Source organism: Pleurodeles waltl, chromosome 2_2 (genome assembly GCF_031143425.1).
Source record: "Pleurodeles waltl isolate 20211129_DDA chromosome 2_2, aPleWal1.hap1.20221129, whole genome shotgun sequence".
NCBI lineage: Eukaryota > Metazoa > Chordata > Amphibia > Caudata > Salamandridae > Pleurodeles > Pleurodeles waltl.
In genome coordinates this window covers 644,816,447-644,836,907 of record NC_090439.1, presented here as the reverse complement: position 1 = coordinate 644,836,907, position 20,461 = coordinate 644,816,447, and the positions used below count along the sequence as shown (strand labels likewise).

Genomic DNA, 20,461 nt, shown 5'->3' with positions numbered 1-20,461 from the left:
GTGATTGATGTGTAAGGACTGTTGAGTAATATTCCATAGGCCTTGCATCATAAGGTTGTGGAGATGAGCTCCCCAACCGGTCTGTGATGCATCAATAGTGAGAATGATCTGAGGGACAGCGTCCAAAAAGGCCACCCTTTCATAAGGTCTGCAGAGAGCGATCAGCTTGGCGGTCTAACAACACTGGATCTTCCAGCTGACCCTGTGCCTGAGACCACTGACGAGAGAGACACTGTTGAAGGGGATCCATGTGAAGTCTGGCATGAGGTACGATGACAATACAGGATGCCATCATCCCTAGCAGGAGCATGAAAGTCATCACTGTGTATCTCTGTTAACTGAGAAATGAATCAGTAAAAGGTTAACACAGGCGGAGCTGGGAAAGGTAGCCCTAATTGTGTGTTGAGAACCGGGCCTCGATAAGGTTGTGTCTGAAGCGGATGGAGATAGTATTTGAGATAACTGATTGTGAATCCCAGAGTGTGTAAGAGATTGATTGTGAGTTGAGTGTGATGCTGACATTGTTGTAAGGTGCTAGCTTTATTAAACCAGTCGTCCAAGTGACTGAAGACATGAATGAGTTGTCTCCTGAGGTGTGCTGCAACTACTGCAAGACACTTGGTGATTACTCTGGGAACGGTTGTAATCCCAAAGGGTAAGACTTCGAACTGGTAGTGTTTTCCTGCCACCAAAAATCTGAGGTATTTGCGGTTTGCTGGATGGATGGGAATGTGAAAATAAGCGTCTATTAGATCTAACACGGTCATAAAGTCACCTTATTGGAGAAGGAGAACGACATCTTGAAGAGTGACCATATGGAAATGCTCTGATAGAATACAATGGTTTAACAGTCTGAGATCTAGAATTGGCCTGTGTGAACCATCTTTTTTGGGTATATGAAAGCACAGGGAGTGTACTCCAGAACCTTGATGTTTTAATGGAAGTGGCTCTATGGCCCCTTTGAGGAGAAGAGATTGTACTTCCCCTTTGGGAAGAGTGACATGTTCTTGTGTAAGTTTGTGAGTGCGAGGGGGTATGTTTGTTGGAGTGGAAATGAGCTCCAGACAGTAACCATTTTGGATATTTAAAAGAACCCACTGGTCGGTGTTGGTATCTGACCACTGTGAGTAAAAATGTTGAAGTTTTACCCTTACAGGAGTGGTGTGAGGCGGTGGAAGGTGGAGGCAGTCATTGTTTGGGAGTGGAGCCTCTAGAAGTGGATGCCTTTTCTCGGCCTTTATTATTGATCCCTCTGTAGGAACCTCTATAAAATCCCTTTGTGTAGGATTGAGAGGCAGTCGTGCCTTGTGTGGCAGACTGGACTGTAAAGGATGACCTAAACCCTCTTGCGAAACCTGGGTGTCAAAAATTGCTACGTTGTGTTGTGGCTTGGAGGGTCCCCATTGCTTCTGCGGTTTCCTTATCTTTTTTTAAGGTTTTTCTAAAGTTGTGTCAACTTATGTGCCAAACAGGTACTCCTTATTGAAGGGCATGTTTAAGACTGCTTGCTGAACCTCTGGCTTAAATCCAGAGCATCTAAGCCAAGCGTCTAATATTACCGCTGGTATTAATGCTACTTGCAGCTGTATGAGCAGCATCTAATGTGCATCTGATGGAATTGTTTGTGATGGTTTGCCCTTCTGCCACAATTTCACAATCCCTTTTTTGATGCTGCTCAGGGCGATACTGAATGAGCTCTTCTATGGCATCCCAGTGTTCCCTGTCATAGTGTGCTAGTAAAGTCTGTGTGTTTGCAATGCGCAAGTGGTTGGCTGCTTGAGCTGCAACCCTTTTGCCTGCTGCATCTAACTTTCTGCTTTCTTTATCAGGAGGGGAGCATCCCCTGTAGATTGACTACTAGCTCTTTTGCATGCAGTTGACGCAACAATGGAATCTGGAGAAATGTATGCCTTTATAAACAAAGGATCAGTGGGTGCAGCCTTATATTATTTATCAACATGGGGAGGGATAATGCCTGCTCGTATTGGCCACTGAAAAGGTTATCAGCGTGCCGAAGCATGCCTGGGAGCATTGGCAGGAATTTACTTTCCTTATTTGTTGTGGCAAAGGTGTCAAACAGAAAGTCTTCCTCAATAGGATCTGTGTGTATTGTTACATTATGAAATGCAGGTGCCCTAGCTATGACTTGCTGGTATGAGGTGGAATTTTCAGGTGGTGATGGTCTAGCTCGGTAGAGATCTGAATCATTAGGTATAATAAGATTCTGATCGTATGTGTCCCAGAGATCCTGGTCATCTAGTGTGTTTCCTAAGTCTTGTGTTCCATGTGGGGGTGAATCTGGTGGTGGAAACCCCATAGTTGGTGGAGGTGGAGATGGAGGTGCAGTGGATTGAGGAGAAGGATGTGGAAAAGGTGGTGTTTTATGTTTGCTATCCTTCTTTGGAGGTGGAGAGATGTCAAGCACCTCCTTAAAAGTCAATTTCCTTTTTATAGGGACAGGGGTTGATGCTAGAATACCACCTGTTCCCTCTTGAATATGAAGTCGGTGTTGACGAGCGTCCATGACTTCTAAAATTGGTTCCATCTATGAAGGTGTGGAGGAAGACTGTCCAGATTCCGCAGGAGTGGAAACGGTCTTTTTAAATTTTTTTGGCTCCAAAGTTAATGATCGGGCGATTGTGTAAGCCCCAAAACAGTGGAGGTAAATATTTTTGGTTGGTACCGAAGCAGGGTGCTCAGTTGGTCGACTCAGTGCCGTCTTGGTCGTCGGTGCAGGGACCTTTGTACTCACGGTCTGCACCAAATGCAACTCCTGGCTCTTGATGTCAGACTGAACGTCTGAGACAGAGTCTTGGATTTAAAAGGCCTCCTCTTTCTGTGTTTACTCCTGCACGTGCTCCACCCCGGAAAATATCTGGTATGTTCTGTGGAGTCCAAGACACCATTTCAATTTGACAAGCTTTTCTATCCCGAAGCGTCTCTTTGGACCGAAAGGATCAACATGAGTCACAGGTTTGCTTGTTGTGGTCAGGGTAAAGTCACAAATTACACACCTGGTGTTGATCAGAGTGTAGAAACTTTGAAAGTGACATCAAGGGAAAAAACTAAATGGAGTCTGATCCATCAGGTCTGTAGCATAGCCAGAAGCATTGCCTAAGATGTAGGCCCGAAAAGGTGGCAGGGGGGTTGGGGGGGAGAAAGAAGGGTCACAGGCCGTGGGGGGAAGAGGGGTGTCAGTGTCAGTTTCGAGAGTGAAAATCATACCAAAGTTCTAGTTTGAGAAAGAACCACGTTCAAAACAATACTGTCGCAGAAAGGGAGATGGAGTTAAACTGGTTTAGGAATATATTGACCCGAAAACTGGGAGTGAGTGGAACACAAGTCCGAACCAGACAGCGGATAAAAAACTATCCAACAAAGGACTCAATACCCATGCACACTATCACCAAAAGGAGGGGTCACTCGATCCCGTGACTGGAACACATACTTCGAAGAAAAACAAGTTGTACCACTCTGAACCAAACACTAGATGACAAGCTTAGGCACAGCATGTGCCTCTACAGCCACTCATGCCATCGAACAGATATACACATGCACAGAACACTGATTTATTGTAAAACTATTTTGCAATAACTAAGTAATCTATTTTAAATGCTCTAAAAATCTTTAAAATTTGGAATGCATGATAGCACATAAACCATAAATCATGTACCTATGAAATCATGAGGATAGTAAAAAAAACACATTAGTATGTGAGAACTGATAAACCTTTGTTATATCTGCTGATACACTGATGATGTATGATTTGTCCAAAGATCCTTTCATTTAGCTTGAAAATGTGCAGATAAATAACACTTTTTAATATATGAGAGGACTGACTGTGCAACATATTTTCTTTGGAATGCACTCTATTTTCTATGAGCTTCCCATTGGCTTAGCTAGCTTTATTTGCTGCATGACATCGGTTTTTGAAAAAAATTGTACAATAGACCCAGATGCCAGTGACAGTGGTGATGGGCATTCTTTTGCCTCAAGATGGGCTACTTATTAATATTTTGTTATTCTTCAATGTCAGAAGGAAGAATTGACTAGTAACCAGGTCAGTCCAAATCAGCTGGTTCTAAGCTGGCAGAGCAAAGCACATCACCTTAGCAGAGCACATGTGGTTTGGCTTCTTTAGCAGCTTCAGCCCACAGAGGAGGTCAAAATTCTCATGGTGTAAACACCTAGCCACGCCCCCACAAACTTAATTTGCAGGGAGAACCCACCAAGGCAATTACATTCACAAGACTGGGTCAATTAGATACTTTTCCATAACATCACAGAATATAAATGCCACATTGTCTCACCTTCTGCTTCTACCTGAAGATAATCAGGAATATCCAATGGAAGTAACTGTCTTTGTGGGTGACTATCCAGTTCACATGAGATCTCACAAGCAACTTTCTCTGTAGTTTCTTCCTTGTCACTCCCTTTAGATGTACAGATCCCAGGCATCACTGGCATTTCATTTTGCACTGAAGTTAAAGGTGGAGTATTCAGCAGAGAGATATGGCATTTTCTGGCAGATGCTTCATTTTCTTCAGAGTCACTGCTGGTTGTGGACTCAATTATTTCAGTAGAAACAGTTTCTTCTGAGGTAATTTCTGTAGAATCACCAACTTGTCCTAAAAATATTTGAGCCTGGAAAATAGAAGGTTCAATGCAACAAACTATGAAAGGAAAGAGAAGCTATTACCAAAATACCTTAAAAATGTTGCACACACTATTTTTCCTATGCCCCACAATTCTCCCAAAATGCTGACTGAAATTTCTATGTCTACAGTGTAGACCAAACACTGAACTACAAACAGTAAATGTGCAACTCTTGGACTTAAGCTAACTAGGACCCATAACATAACTCAAAATTGTATCCTAATCATATCTTAAGTATAGTTTTTTAAAATGAATAAGCAATATTAAGCTGGTGCTCAAGAGGCAGCAGCGACTGGAGGCTCTGACTTAAGGCCCCACTAGATCACCGATTCAGCCAGAACCATGGCGCCTCACACACAGGGAGACCTAGAACTGGCTCATGAATCAATGCAGAGGTACACTGGCTGCTTGTCACGGTCATTGAGACTCCATTGACAGAACATAAAGAAAGCTCTCTGCCTGACCACGGAACGCTAACATGTGGTATGATTTGCAAGTGACGAACTGTGCTGATGGACTATGCCGACAGTGATGGAGCCAACTCGCCTCCCACTTTGGTGGCTGGAGAGCATAGAGGCAATGCCAATGTTTAAGTCCAGTGGGTTCACAGGGGTTTAGGTCTTTGAGCAAATCCAACAGCAGAATCAGGCCCACAGAAGGGCGTATGAAGAACCTTTGTAATACGGCATGTGAGAGCTCGTCAGGAATACATGGGTATACACTGAATGTGTTGCCAAACACATTTCCAGTTCAGTAACAGAAAAACACAAATACATACAAGGGCTAAAAGAGCAATGACAGATCAACAAGCTCACATAAAAGATTACCTTGTCCACGGCATTACTTTTGACAGGTGAAACTGCGTCAGGTTCCTCCGTAAAAAAGATATGCTTGTTCTTGGAATATACTGGCCTGAGCTTGTCCAATGATTTTGGTTTGCATTTCACATTTTTATCCAAGTAATATGCAGTTCGTTGACTGAACTGTGAAATCCTTCCATATCTGCAGTGATAAATATAATCAACAAAATCAACATAAAAGATAATATTGGCTTAATCAACAAAAATGTTAGCTCTTGAATACAGATCAACACAAATGTTTACCTCATTTTTCTATTGAAGCACATTACAATTTATGGGTTCAAAAGAAAGCCATTATCTTTAACATCAGATTCAAAATGCAGTTGTTTACTGTTCTGTGTTAGTGTCAATGTGGTGTTGATTCTGCCCACTGAAGAAAGGATTAACATTACTAAAACACCATCATCAAAGTAAGTCAGCTTGTTGATAGTAGTGCTCGACTCGAGCAGAGCCGCATGGATAACATTTCTTCCTAACTCGGTAGTGTTTAAGGATAATAATCTGTTGCTTAAAAGGCACACAGTAGTTTATATGTTCTGGGAACACAGTGATGGTACGTATCTTATACTAAGAATCCAAAAATCAGTAAACATTACAGTTCAGAAGAAAAAAAAAAACATAACCCATAAACTGCTAATATTTGGCAGGACACAAATTAACAAGATTATTCTTTACATGAAGTCACTTATTCCAAATGTTTGAAGGCTCAACAAGAAGTCTAAAATCTAAATCAACAGCTACAGTAAATGTACTAACAAAATCTCTCCCACTTCCAACTTTCTAATCAAGCATGTGGAAAAAAAGTACAAAGAGTTAGAAAATGGAACAAGGCTCCAGGCAAGAAAAAGTGACTATAACAGACTGAAAGATAGCGTTTTCCAAATGTGGAATCATCAAACTTAATGTTCACTAATGTACTATGTCACACACTCAAACTGCACACATGCACATGGTGCTGAGGTGCTGGGAAATGTGGTACTCCTTTTCAATTGATCCATTAGCAAGCCATAACATGTGGGGCCAGTTTGATAAAAGGTAAGTGCAGACAGACTCCGAGATTTATAACAAAGAACATTTTAAAAGGAGTTTTAAATCTCTTTGTTTCCTGAGTCAGAACAGCTAAAACTAGACTTTTTGTGGATGCAGATCTGCAGCTTCACATGAGACCCCATGGACGAGTCGTTTGAGCTCTAAAAGGGACAGGTAGAGTTCTTTTAACTTTTGCGTAACAGGTTTGGATGCACTTAACAATCTGCTGTGCAATGCCTGCTTTAGAAATGGCCCTTCCTTTGTGTGGTTTTGAAAAAGCAACAAAGAGTTGTTGAGTACTTGTAAATGATCTGTGTCTATCAATATAATTCAAATGGCTTGCTTCATGTCTTGGGTGTATAGTGCCCATTCTGCAACTGAGTCTGGTTGATGAAAAAATACTGGCAATTCAATACACTGATTAAGGTGAAAGAAATTTAGGATTGGTACATAACACCACCCTATCTCTACCTACTTGGAAGAAGGGATCTTTTAAGGCTAATGCCTGAAACTCACTGATACGTCTGAGTGAAGTTATTGCAACTAGAAATTATACTTCCCAGAGTAAAAACGGGAGTGGGCAGGAGAGAAGGGGCTCAAAAGGAGGGCCCATTAATATTGTTAGTACAAAAGTAAGATTCCTAGCAGGGGAAGGCGGCACCATAGGAGAAATAACTCCTTGCAGGACTTCTAGGAAGGATTTAAAGACAGGAATCCTAAAAAGATAAGTATGTTGTCTATTCTGTTAATACACCTTTTTTGACATTTCTGATTGTGCCGTCTTTATACCGCAATTTTCAATTCCACCCCTTCCGTTCTAAGCTATAATACTGTTTGCCATACTTTCGCCTACATGACGAGGGGAACAGGCTTTCTCAGTCTTTGACATTTCTTTTTTACACACACAAAGATTCACCTTAAGTGAATTTCACGGGACGTAACTGACGTATTTTTGACGTGCCACCATCTGATGCCTGGATTGGCCAACATCCATTGTGAAGACCTATTTACCCGTCGACTGCCACACTCCTGTCACTTTCGTAGGTCTCCAGCAGTCGGACAGCGCTGAGCATGTAAGTATCCTCGCGTTTTTGATACCAGACTGGTTAACTTTTATTCATGCCCTCTTTGTTCTTTTGACACATCCGGAAATTTTATATGAGCCGTTTAAAACTGAAAATTACCAGGGTTTTGGTCACGTCTTTCTAAAGCTTATACTTGAGTATGTGATGGCGCTAAAATGTACGGAGTTCACTCAGTTTTCGTATGTACAGATCCTGTGTTCAAATGCTGGATGCGTTCTCTGGTGGATTGCCCTTTGGCCACCATTGTCCTGAACCATATATACTATGCTACTAAATAGTCAATGATTTTTGCTGTATTTCCTGGATAATTGGCTTTGTTTTTGTTCATTTGATGTTACTGCTCGGCACTTCTTTTTGACCGTTTATTTAAACGGGTGTATAATATCTTCTTACTATCAGTTATATAGCATGACATATATATTCCTTTTTGTTACCTCTCTGTGCTTCATAACCACTGATAGCTCTATGAATTACATGGAGCGACGTTAGTCCAGTTGCTAGCATTTTCCCAAGGAATCCGGTCCTAAACTTAGGAGGGTAAGGAATTTTATTGTGAGTTTGTTACACTTGGCATGGCAGCACATTAACACAAAGTGTCACAACACTACTTGGTGTCTATTTCACTTCGACCACTTAGACTACAGAGATATGTTATTTTCATATCTGTTGTTTTTGTATCTTTTCTGTTCACAGGTTCTCGCCTATTCAGGCCTTGAGCTGTGTAGCTTTTTGAAGTAAGTCACCTTTGCCCTTTTAAAATTCAGTTTAGGGCGTGTAAATAGAGCTGAGGAGGTATGTGTTTTGGTCCTGATGAAGCACCATGTGATCCGTTTGGACCTTTGAGGCGTGAAACGTTAACCCTATATTGTAACTAGAAGGAAAGTGTCCTTGCTAGCTTTTTCTCCCCCTTTTTGGTTGAGTAGAGTGGAGGAGCATTATTCCCTACCCACTCTCATGTGGTTTTTAATCTTGACCAAGATCCTCAAAGTCTAAATTAAACAATTTTTGTTGAGGTCCTTGAGCCTATTTAAGTCATTTTCTCTTTCTCTTCCTTTTTCTTAACAGTAGGTTTACTTTACTCCTACTGTTTCTGTCACAGCACACACTTTACATTCAAGATCTCTGGCAAAGCACCCCCTAGTGGAGCCTGTCAGACATTGCTGCGCCAGGCTGACGAGGAACAAGCCCTATGATGAAGCATGACATAGACTGGATGTGTGAGGGCTTTTGCTTCTAATTTTAGAAGTGTCTTGAGGACCTGTGTTTGTTTTTTTTCCTTCTGTTAGGAACAGTGTACCTTAGAGTTTTTTTATTCTGTTAATAAACAGTCACTGCCAGTAGGTGTAGCCTTACGGATGTAAAAGCTAGACCAGTTGAATGTACATGGAATAGCTAACAGACAATGTCCTGAAAAACTGGGTTTAATGGGTCAATGTGTTTAGAATGACAGTAGAAAACAAATCTTTTCCACTTTGCAGCATAACAAGCGTGAGTAGTCGGTCTGTGTGTGTTCTTAAGAATGTCCCTACAGGGTTGTGGTAGGTTTAAATAACTAAATTCTAGGACTTCAGGAGCCAGATCGCAAGGTTGAGGGATTTGGAGTTTGGGTGTCTGATTTCTCTATGATTCTGTGTGAGGAGGTCCTACCTGTTCGGCAGTACTTTGTGGGGAACTACTGAGAGTTCTAACAGTGGGGTGAACCATGGTTGCTGTGTCCAGGTGCAAGTTACTAGGATGAGGGTGAGAGATATCTGCAAAGGTTTGTGAACCACAAACAGAAATAGTGGGAGAGGTGGAAAAGCACAAACAAATATCCCTGACCAACTCATCCATAGTATATTGCCCTTGGATTGAAGGTGTGGTAATCCGGAGGCAAAGTTTGGGCATTTTGCATATTCTGCTGTGGCGAAAATGTCTATTTGTGGTTGATCTCAATGACAGACATATGAGAGGAGGACTTGCAGATTTAGCTTTCATTAATGGACCTGTTGATGCCCCCTGCTGAGGAGATCTGCAAAGTCGTTGTCAGTTCCTGGAAGGTAATTTGCAAATAGGTGAATGTTGTACCTGAAAGCACATCTCCAAATGGTCTGAGCTAAGTGAGAGCTGAGGAGATCTGGTGCCCACCAGATTTTAGAGATTGTACATGGCAGTCATGTCTGTTTTGATAAGGAATACCTATCAGGTGAGGAAGAAAGGCTTTTAGAGCAAGATGAACAGCAAGCAACTCCAGGTGATTAATGTGGAGACGCTTCTGTTTGAGTGTCCAGTGTTGCTGAATAGTGAGGTTCTGTGAAAGCACTCCGAAGCCAGTGAGGGAGGCATCTGTTATTATTCTCTGTGGAACTGGGTCCAGGAACGGCAGTCCTTTTAGGAGATTGTTGTGTTTCGCCATTGCCGAGACTTGGAAGCTTGACAGGCGACCAACACTAGATTGTCCAATTTATCCTCTGCTTGAGGTCATTGGTGCGCTAAGCACTCTTGCAACAGATGCATGTTGAGTCTGGCATGAGGTACTATGGCTATGCATGAAGCCATCAGACCTAGGAGACGCATGAATGTCTTTACTGTTATGTGCTGAAGGGGTTAAAACAGTGCTGATGTTCCAACAAGAATAAGTGGTTGTGAGGTGGGACACTGGGCGGTGTAGAAGTGAACTCCAGGTAATAACCATGTTGGATAATATTCAACACCCACTGGTCAGAGGTGATATCCCACCACGTGGGGAGAAACTCTTGTAATCATTCCCTGACACAGGCTGTATAGTCGAGGGGAAGGGAGGGAAAGTCTGTGCTTTGTTGTGGTAGCAGAGGGCTTTGTGAAGTCCAATTTTCCTCTGTCCTTAGAATTGTTGCCCCTATAGCAGCCTCTATAATAACCCCTAGTTGAGGTGTTTTGTGTCTGCGGATGTTGATAAGACAAGACCGTATCGGTGGAGGTGGCTTTGGCTCCCCAATGGTAAGGTGAACAGCAAAAGGAGCCTCTTTGGAATGGTGTTTGTAACACGCTCAGGGCTATGGCCGTTTTGTTAACTTTCTTTATCTTCTTGAGCAAGCTGTCACCTGAGGACTGAACAAATGCTTGCCATTAACGGGGAGTGCCAGTATGTTTTGTTGTACTTCCAGTTTGAAACCAGAAACCCTAAGAACGCTAGAATAAATGCCTCTTAATGCTGTATCTGCTGCATCCAGGGTGCAGTGGATTCAGCTGTTGGCAATTAACTTGCCCTCAGGGGCGATCTAATATGCTCTTTTTTTTGTATTCTTCTGGGAGATGTTGGAGGAGTCCCTCCATCTCATCCCAATGTGCTGTCATGGCGGGAGAGGAGTCCAAATTAGTTTGCAATTCTCTATTGTTAGCGAACTGGGCTGCCACCCTCTTCCCTAATGCTTCTATCTTTCTACTTTCTTTATCGGGTGGTGACACCTCACCCTTTTTCTTTCTGTAGTGACCACCAGTGAGTCGGGAGGCAGCTGGCATTCAATATATGTAGGGTCAGGATGGAGTTGCTTCGTACATTTTATCTACCCTCCGAGTTAAGAACGGTGTCCTGACAGGTACTTTGAAGATGTCTGGTGTGTGTCTGAGCATTATACTGTGCTGAATGCTGGCTGGAAGAGAGGGTTTCAAATAAAAAAAAAAATCACCCTCTATAGTAATGGTTCCCAACCTTTTGATTTCTGTTGACCCCCACTTTAACATTAATGGAACCCAGGGACCCCCACTAAATCATCATTGGAATCCGGGGACCCCCACCTGAGTCATTACTGGAAGCTGGGGACCTAATTTGTCAATATTTGCTAATATTGTTTAATGTTCTAAGCAGTCGCGGACCCCCTGAGAAGGCTTTGCGGACCCCCAGGGGTCCCCGGAGCACAGGTTGGGAACCACTGCTCTATAGGGTCAGTGTGGAGTTTGACCTTGTGATATGCAGTTGCTCTACCTAAGAGATCATGGTAAGTTGTGGTGTCATCTGGGGAGAGGGTCTTGCTGGGTACAGATCAGGGTCTATATTCATGGGTGGTTCAATGTCATAGGTGTCCTCTGGATTGTCCTGCTGTGGGATGGAGTATTGGTCTCCCTTCTCTTCTTCCTCCCGAAAAGAAGGAATGGATCCCTCAGGAGAATATATTTCTGGCGCTGGTGGTAAAGGGGGTGCAGCAGGTGGTGGTGGTGAAGTAGGGCGCACAGGGCTGGTAGCCTTGTCTTCTTCCTATGCTCTGTTGGAATAGGAACACGTAAAGCCCCCTCAAAATTAAGTTGCCTTTTAGTTGGCTGTGCTGCAGTAGATGGAGGGCAGGTTAAAATATGACCAGTATCCGGGTGAATGACAAGGTGTTGTTATCTAGAGTTTATTTCCTGTTGAAGCCATTCCAGCACAGGCTGCATAGAACTCGATTTGGTTGGTTGCTTCGAGAAGAAGTACGATTTCGGCTCTGGACTGATGTTTCAGCGCACGAGCCTTCGGCTCCGAAGTCTGGCTCAACTCCAATGGTGGGGGAGTCGGACGGGGAGCATGTGTTTTCTTCTGTGCTTGTGGCATAGAGGCAGGGCTGGGCATTTCAGATGCAGCTATTTGGTGCCGACCATGGCCCCAAAAGCAGTGGTGGCCCGATGGAAGACTGGGGCTGGGGTTGGGGGGTCAGGGGGTTTGTACTCGCAGGCTGTCTCAGTGTGAGGTTATGCATCTCGATCTCAGACTCTGAGGTGTACTCATGGGAGAAGGTGGCCTTATCAGCGGCCGACCCTTGAGAACAAACTTCCCCCTGAAGTTCCACCAATCCAAAGATGTCAGGCATGTCATTGGTGTTGCATCGAGGCATCCCGAGTCGTCAAGCTCAGTGATCTCTTAATGTTTTCTTAGTCCTGAAAGATTTGTAAGCTTTGCAGGTATCTTCTTGATGGTGAGGAGAAAGGCACAAGTTACCCATCTGATGATGGTACATGCATAGAAACCTGGTGTGACAGCGAGGGCAGAACCAAAAGTGAATCTGTTCCATTACCAAACGGACTTGACAAGGTCGTTAGCAATGTAGAAGTATTGCCCCACGAGACCAATGTTAATGACCCATCAAAGACAGATCGAATACTAACAGCAATTGAAAACAGTACCGACGTTAGGCCTAAAGCAGGAAACAACATTGCTGAGATGGAGCAGAGCATACGTCCGAACCAGAAGGAAGAAGAAAACAATCTAACAATGGAGTTGATGTCCATGCGCGTTACCAGCAAGAGCAGGAATCACTCTTCCTCGAAGAATAACAACTTACACACTTCTGAGCACAACACTTGATGGAAGGGTTATGCTAAGCACTGGTAATTACAGCCACATATGCCTTGCACAGTGGGGTTTTCCACCTTGTGTTTCTAAGTGTCATCATGCACAACTCGATTTTCACTTTCTTACTGCAGTCACTTGGCCCCCTAAACGCCTCTCTGTTATACTCAATTTGATTATTTTTTTACAGCTACCCATCTTCAATTCTCCTTTTGTCTGCAACAGGTTTCATGATAAGAATGGGGTTTCACATATACCTTTTGCAGCTGGCATAGACCAGGCAGACTAAAGAAGGGATCCCTCAGGGGACACAGAACAGGGGTGACTGTGTCAATGGGGTGCACAGCAGAAATGTCAGTTCTGGTGGGTGAGGAACAGTGCTCGCTGGGGCCAGTCTGCAGTGACAGCTGTCAGAACTGGTACCTTAAAAAATAGAGCGTTAACCTGGTTGGAATCAGGACAGGAGTGCCCCTGGGTACCCAGGGTAGTGGAAGGCTGTATAATTCAGACAAACCACAAGGATGAAAATGGGAGAGGACAAACCCCGAAAAGTGACTGACCAAGGGAGGGACCAGAAAATGGTATACAGGGCAGCCTCTGCCAATGGGGGGGGGGGAGGGTGGGGTGGTAAAAGGGTAGAGCCAATGCAAGACTAAGCCTACGAAAGACCATGGGTAGTGAGTAACAGGGCAACACAGGCTTAATATTAAGGGAATACAACAGTCCCTTCTACTGCTCTCAAGGCAAGACTCTCATTATTGCCTTGAGAAGAGTAGAAAGACATGTTGCACTCCTTTTGTCCATGCATGAGGTCTGATGGCAGTGATGGAAGGCGATATGAAAGGCTAGAGGTCAACAAGAAATGAGGCATCTCCCTTTCTCCCAGGGAAGGAGGATCAAGACGTTCATTATCACAAAAAGGGAAACCACATGTGCACTACTGTGATGCTGTGGAAAAAGGTGCAATAAATAAAGAGAACTGTCTGCAATCTAAACTATCTCGGTGACTATTGAGAAGATGCCAATCTCCTATTTCCAAACAGAATTAGACACTCACTCATTTGAGCTTGTATTTATAGTATCCAAATTCTAAACCAATCAGTCATTGCAGTCAATAATTTATTTATGTTTTTTGTAAAACAGCCATAGCTGAAAGGAAGATAGGACCAGGACTCACATGCCTATTTTCTATTAATATGTCATTAAGCTCTATTGTTAAAATTGTTTTATTTGTTCCAAAGGACTAGCAGGGAAAGATCACCATGAATGATGCACACAGTGGTTCACTTTTCTCAAAACCTTCTGAATGTCTTGTACATTTTCCTGGATTTGCCATATTCCCCCAACTAATTTGTATTCATATATTTTCGATATGTTGATCAGGCTGCAGCTAAAAGTGATTTGCCCTAAAAATAAAAATGATGTTGAATTTAAATTTTCAGTTGTAATAAGTCAAACATAATTTTCCTCGAACAGTTTTAACAGTTATGCAAATATCAAGTATCAAAAACAAGAGTGATGAGAAGGTTTTCTCTCCTTGCTTTTGAAAAATGAATTGCTTGAAAGGTAATGCTAGGTGGGATATGGTCAAAATCTCTATTTACCGAATTTCCTTTAGGAAAAATCTACTAACTTCTCATTTGCAACAAGTAGGTACATAGGTAAAACAAAATCAATGGTATTTTTATTAGCCACTTGAATTTTAGCAACAGTGTTAGCAGAGGATTATTTACCTTACCCTGGCTGAACACACTAAACTCCATCTCCCAAAATCCAAGAGAGCCATTTAGGGCTTGGCAGAGGACGGGCATCTGCTAAAAAGTGCCAGATGTCCCCTCCATCACATCATGCTTCGCTTACCGTATTTAAAGATGGGCAAAGCCTCAGGTATTTTTCAGTAGAGCCTCAGCTGAGTCCGTCAATAGAAATCTTTGTCATACGGTCCATCCACTACAAGGTCGCCCTTCAATGTACATCTAAGTGGGTGTCCTGTTTAGCACTGTCCTCCTGACATACATTTTTTTATTTTTTTTAAAACTATTTTTAATATTTTCCAAACCAGGCTCATCCTACAGTTTACACAAACAGATTTTGTCACATATTGTAATACATATGTGGCAGTTTTGAAAGCAATGACAGTCGGATCAGGGCACATAATTAAGAATTGCGCTTTTACGGGCAGCATACTTTATGCCACAGGGCACCAGCTCTCAGCTAGCACGTGATGTCTAACAATTCCTAGAGTGTGTACCCACTGTCAGAGCCCTCTATGAATCTGACATGTCCCCACACTTTCTCCCATTTCTTGGGGCAGACTTGGCTTTGATAAACCACCTTGTCACTCTCTGGCAGCAGTTTAAGTCTGACCCCCAAACTGTGAGACTTGGTGGGTTAGCACTACCCCACGCCCTTGCAATATTTTGCTTGGCCCTTCCTGCAGCCAATCTCAACCATATTTTCTGGCATTTAGTCCAAGACTCATCCCTCAACAGTGATAATTTGAGCCATTTTGCATCCAGTGCATCCTCAATTGACTGGACCTGGGACATAACCTCAATGACCCCTCTCCAATATTCCTGTGACACCTGGCATACCCAGAGGGTATGAAATGAAAGAAGGTACCACAACCCCGAAGACATGTTGCCATGGGCGCCCTTCCAATTCTGGCAAATCGAGTCCTTGACTAGCCTAAACCTTGTCTATATTGCTATCTCACATGGCCTCTGAATTGCTTCCATCCATTCCTCATCCTCAAAGTTTTGCAGGTCCCCAACCCAGGCCTCCCTCAGCATAAACAATGGATCAATGGAATAAATGGCCAGTTTACAATAAATAACGGTAACCGCATTGTCCGGGATGTGCTTTGTTAGGAGCCAAACCTCCAGAGGGGACCCCTCCAGGAGCTGCTCCACTTCTAATATGTGTCTCCTCACGGAGTGTCCCAGCTATAAGTACCTATAACGTTCTGAGTCCGCCAGCTCAAATTCCTGACTCAGGTATTCAAAAGTAATAAAAGCCTGATCCCGCCAAACCTCTCCAAGGTGTTCAATACCTATTAGTTCCCAGCACACCAAACTCTTCAATCCTCACACCCAATACAGTTGGCCACTGCATCATTGTGAAGACATGTTGGTGAGCCTACCACTCCAACCCAAAAGTCTAGTCGCCTCCCTCCACACTCGGACAACTGTTTGAATATATTTTGGTAGTCCTCACTCCCTCCCCTTCCAATAGAGAATCGCTTCATGACCTCATGGACCCATTGCATCTCTGTCTACTCAATACGCCAGTTCCTGGCTGTCAGTAAAAACCCAGTCGTTAACCACCAGCATCTGGGTTGCCCAACAGCACTTGATTTTATCAGGAATTGCCAGTCCCCCATTGTAGACCCCCTCTGAAGTTTGGAGAGCACGATACGTGGTGACCCCTCTTTCCAAAGCAATGAGCGGACCTTGTGGTCAACTTTCTGAAAAAAACCAAAAAAAAACTGCGAGGGACCCTATACGGGGAGTTTTGAAGCACGTATATAAGACATGCCAGTGTCATCATCTTATATAATGCTGCTTTGCCCATCAGAGACAATGGAAGCGTGCCCCAGTGAGAAACATCTCCATTCAGCCTCTTCAATTGTGGGAAAAGGATCTTACGTAGAATATCCTGGGAGTCTTGAGAAATATATATACATACCAAGATACGTGATTCCCTCTCTAACCAGTGGCAGCGCACACACCCGTGGGAGCTGTGCATTATGGCCTGACATAGGGAAAAATAGCGATTTTGCATAACTGATTTGATAGCCTGTATAGGTGCCAAAAGGATCAAATATGTGTAGTATTCTACTTATTGAGAGGGCTGGATGGGTCAAATAAAGCAAGATGTCATCGGCATACAGTTATATGCGCTCCTCCCAAACCCCACTACATCTCACACCCCTCACACCAACGGGTCCTGCCTTATCCAGGCCACAAGCGACTCAAGGGCCAAAGCAAATATCATGGGGGAAAGCTGTTCTGCAATGCAAAGACTTAGGAAACTGCCCCCTCGACTCGGACCCTAGCCAAGTGCTCCTGATGAAGGACCACTTCACAGAACTTTGGGCCAAACCCTAACCATGTCAACACAGCAAACATTAATTCCACTCAATGCTGATGAATACCATTTTTGTATCTAGGGACATCACCACAGACTAGTCTGATCTCAACTGTGAGGTTTCATGGAGCACACCAAATAAGCACAGCAAATTAAGGCGGGTGCTTCTATGTGGTAAATCCCGACTGGCCACGGTGTATAATAGACCTAATAACTGCACGCAATCTAATCACCAATATTTTGGCTAATACCTTAGCCTCAACGTTAAGCAAGGATGTAGCTCTATACCAGCTGCAGCCAGTTGGGAGCTTACCCTTCTTATGTATTAATACTATTGTGGCTGTATGTTGATCTATTGGTAGACAACCTGTTTCGCATGCCTCCTGGAACATAGCCAACATATGTGGAGCTACTGTGTTCACCATCCCTTTATATAATTCTATCGGTAGGCCATTGGGTTTTGCCTCATTTCTGGACTGCAAGTCCCACAAAGCCACTGCAAGTTCCTCTTCAGACAAATCAGCTTCTAGCGCCTCCCTCTCCTCACTGTTAAGTGTAGCGAGGGCTACCTCTCCTACCAAATCAATACAGTCGGCTGCAGTTCTAGAGGTCGTAGTGTATAAAGATCCTCATTATAATCCCAGAATGCATCTGCTAAGGATGCGCAAGTTGTTCTGGGAGTACCGTACCTATCCATCACCTTTAATACCCAGGATCGATCCCTGTCTCTTTTCTCAAGCCAGGCCAGTAGCGTATTAGCCTTATCTCCGACATTGTATAGATCGTGCTGCGTAGCCAATGCATGACTCCGCACCTGACTTTCAGCTACTATCCTAAAATCTTGCAGGCAGATATGCAGCTAGTGTCTAATCTCCGCCGTACCCTCAGTCTGGATTCTAATTCTACAATATCCATTTCAATTCCAGAACATTCTGATCTATGCTCATTCTTCAAACCACCTATTAGTGCCTGAGCCTAGTCCCTCAAGACAATCTTAAAGGCCTTCCATAACACACAGAGAATTCATGGTACCCTGGTTTTCAACAAAATATGCTTCGGCTCCCTCTCTGAGTTTCTCCCTGAAGCCTGTGTCCATCAAATACCATGAACCTATTCTAGGGGGTAACACAAACTCTTTTTTGGTCCTTTTAGTAGTACACCCACAGGAGAGTGATCAGAGATGCCCCTTGCATAGTGTATCGCCTCTCAAAATCTTCCTGCACCTCCATGGTGAGAGGAAATATAATCCAATTGGGAGAAAATACTGTGTGGTGCAGAGTAAAATGTGTACTGTCTCTGCTGCGGGTGGTGTAGCCTCCAGAAATCCATAACACCCAGAGTTTCCATGAAGGGTCGACAAAGGCCCCCACTCACTCGATACAGCAGCCCCATTCTCTCTATCTACCCCTGGGTTCACCATCGCATTCATGTCTCCCCTCAAAACTAGGGTTCCACTGGCATATCCAGCAACAAGGCACTTATATCTGGTAAGGTCATCACTTACAACCGCAGAGGCACATATACTGAAGATATGTTTAGTGTTTCACCTTTCCCTGTTCCAGATATTGGCACATATCTATCCTGGGGATCGTGCCACGTGCGCAGCAGTATGAATGGTACTGAGTTTTTGAGTAGGATTCCCCCCCTTTGGGAGACTGTGGTATAACCAGCATGCGCTACCAATGAATAGCCAAAGCTATATTTAGGGCCCTATACTGTTTCCCTTTAAGATGTGTTTCCTGGATGGTATAATGTCCGGGGCATGTCGATGGAGATGCTGAAGCACCAACGTATGCTTAATCTTATTTCCCAGACCATTTACATTCCAGGTTCAAATACTCAGTTCATTTTGCAAGTAACTCCCCAGTATATCATCCAATTAATGTCACCTACCTTCCGTTCATGTGCAACCTGCCCTATGGGTGGTACTACATCGTCTTCCATCCACAGTGGATCCCGTCTCTGACTGTTGTGTACGTGAGTGGTCAGTCAAACAAGCAATAACAACAAGTAACATCAGCAGCCGTTTTAATCCCCCACCCTGCTACATGAACCTAGAACCACCCACCGCACCAACTTGCAGAGTGCTGTCGTCCAAAAAGAAATATGCTGTGCTGGAGGAATGCAAACGCTGCCAATAAGAACTCTGATAGGGGTATGGAGATGGAGTTTGTTATCCTCACTAGTTTAGTAAATAAATGAGCCAGTGCCTTCTCATATAACAGGGGTCTTCAATCGTAATACCCCTGTCCACTCAGTACTCAAGCCCATACAAAACTCTCACGTGTCCTGTAGTGTATCTCAGGACCTCAGTTGCTCCGGTGAGGCAGATCGCCGCACCACCCTGTTGGTTGTCTGCCTGTTACCTTTATGGTCCTTCGGCCTTTGTCACCCAGCACACGACAACCCTCAATCCAGTTCCATGCCTCCTCCGGGGAGATGAAATGTGATGACTTGACCCCCTCCATCACTCGTAGTCAGGCCGGATAAGACATCATGTATTGTATTCCCTTGCCACGTAATATCCTCTTGATTGCCTCAAAGCTTCGTCTCTGCTTTTGTACATGAAGGGTGAAATGTGGGAAAAAACAAACTATTGCATTTTCGACCTGCAGATCACCATGTGTATGGGCCGCCTGTAGGAACGCATCCCTATCTATATAGTTCATTATCCTGGCAATTACACACTTGGGTGGGGCCCTCGGCTGGTGCACCAGCACCCTGTTAGCCCTCTCCAATGAGAACAATTTGGATAATCTTTTAGGCCGAAGAGTATTAAGAATACCAGCTTCTGAGAAGAGGTCCACGCTTGGTCCCTCTGCGTCCTCCGGAACCCCAACAACCTGAATGTTATTGCGCAGAGCCCTTCCTTCCTGATCTTCTAGCCTGGCATTCATCACTACATTAGGACCTGGACCTGTTCTTCCAACCGCCTTGTTGTAGATTGTTGACATACATTTTTCATGTTTGGAACCGCCAGGTAAAGCCTGACAACAAACAACAGTAATGCCCCCACATGCTGGGAGAAAACTTCAAGCATGTTGATTTTTTTGTATCTCAGTAAAAAAAAAAAATGCTTTGAGAGTGTGCTATTTTGCAACAACTTTGCCAAGCAGCCGTATCAAACATTGTGCCCACTTGGCAAAGGGTTAAAGAATTAGTGCTTTCAATGGAGCTGCTGAAGTAAGTTTGTATAGGGAGAAGAGTTCTAATTTTGGTGGGCGGTGGACTCTAACTGAACCCCATGAATCTCTCTCTTTCTGTGTTTAGGGCTCATTGCCAGAACACTGAGACAACTCACACCATGGAAGGAAAAGCAAATGGGGCCTGGGAGTTTAAATATCTATGATTCTGGTTAGGAGGGAGTGGTCCAGTCTTGGGAGGGATTTTAAAAGAGGTAGAGGTGGACAGAAGTGAATCAGCTATCTGACATATATCTTTGCTGTAGCACAAACAAGAGTGGT

General features: G+C 43.8%; 1 protein-coding gene across 2 annotated transcripts in view; it reads right to left on the bottom strand.

The window, feature by feature from the left end:
* The window catches only part of TGS1 (trimethylguanosine synthase 1), a 279,522-nt gene that overhangs the window by 160,450 nt on the left and 98,611 nt on the right, over positions 1-20,461 (bottom strand). For both annotated transcript variants that reach the window (XM_069220193.1, XM_069220194.1), the window contains exons 7-8: positions 5,484-5,658; positions 4,311-4,644 (exon numbers count right to left, since the gene is read on the bottom strand). In XM_069220193.1, coding sequence (XP_069076294.1) covers positions 4,311-4,644; positions 5,484-5,658 — 509 coding nt within the window. The remainder of the gene's footprint in view (positions 1-4,310; positions 4,645-5,483; positions 5,659-20,461) is intronic.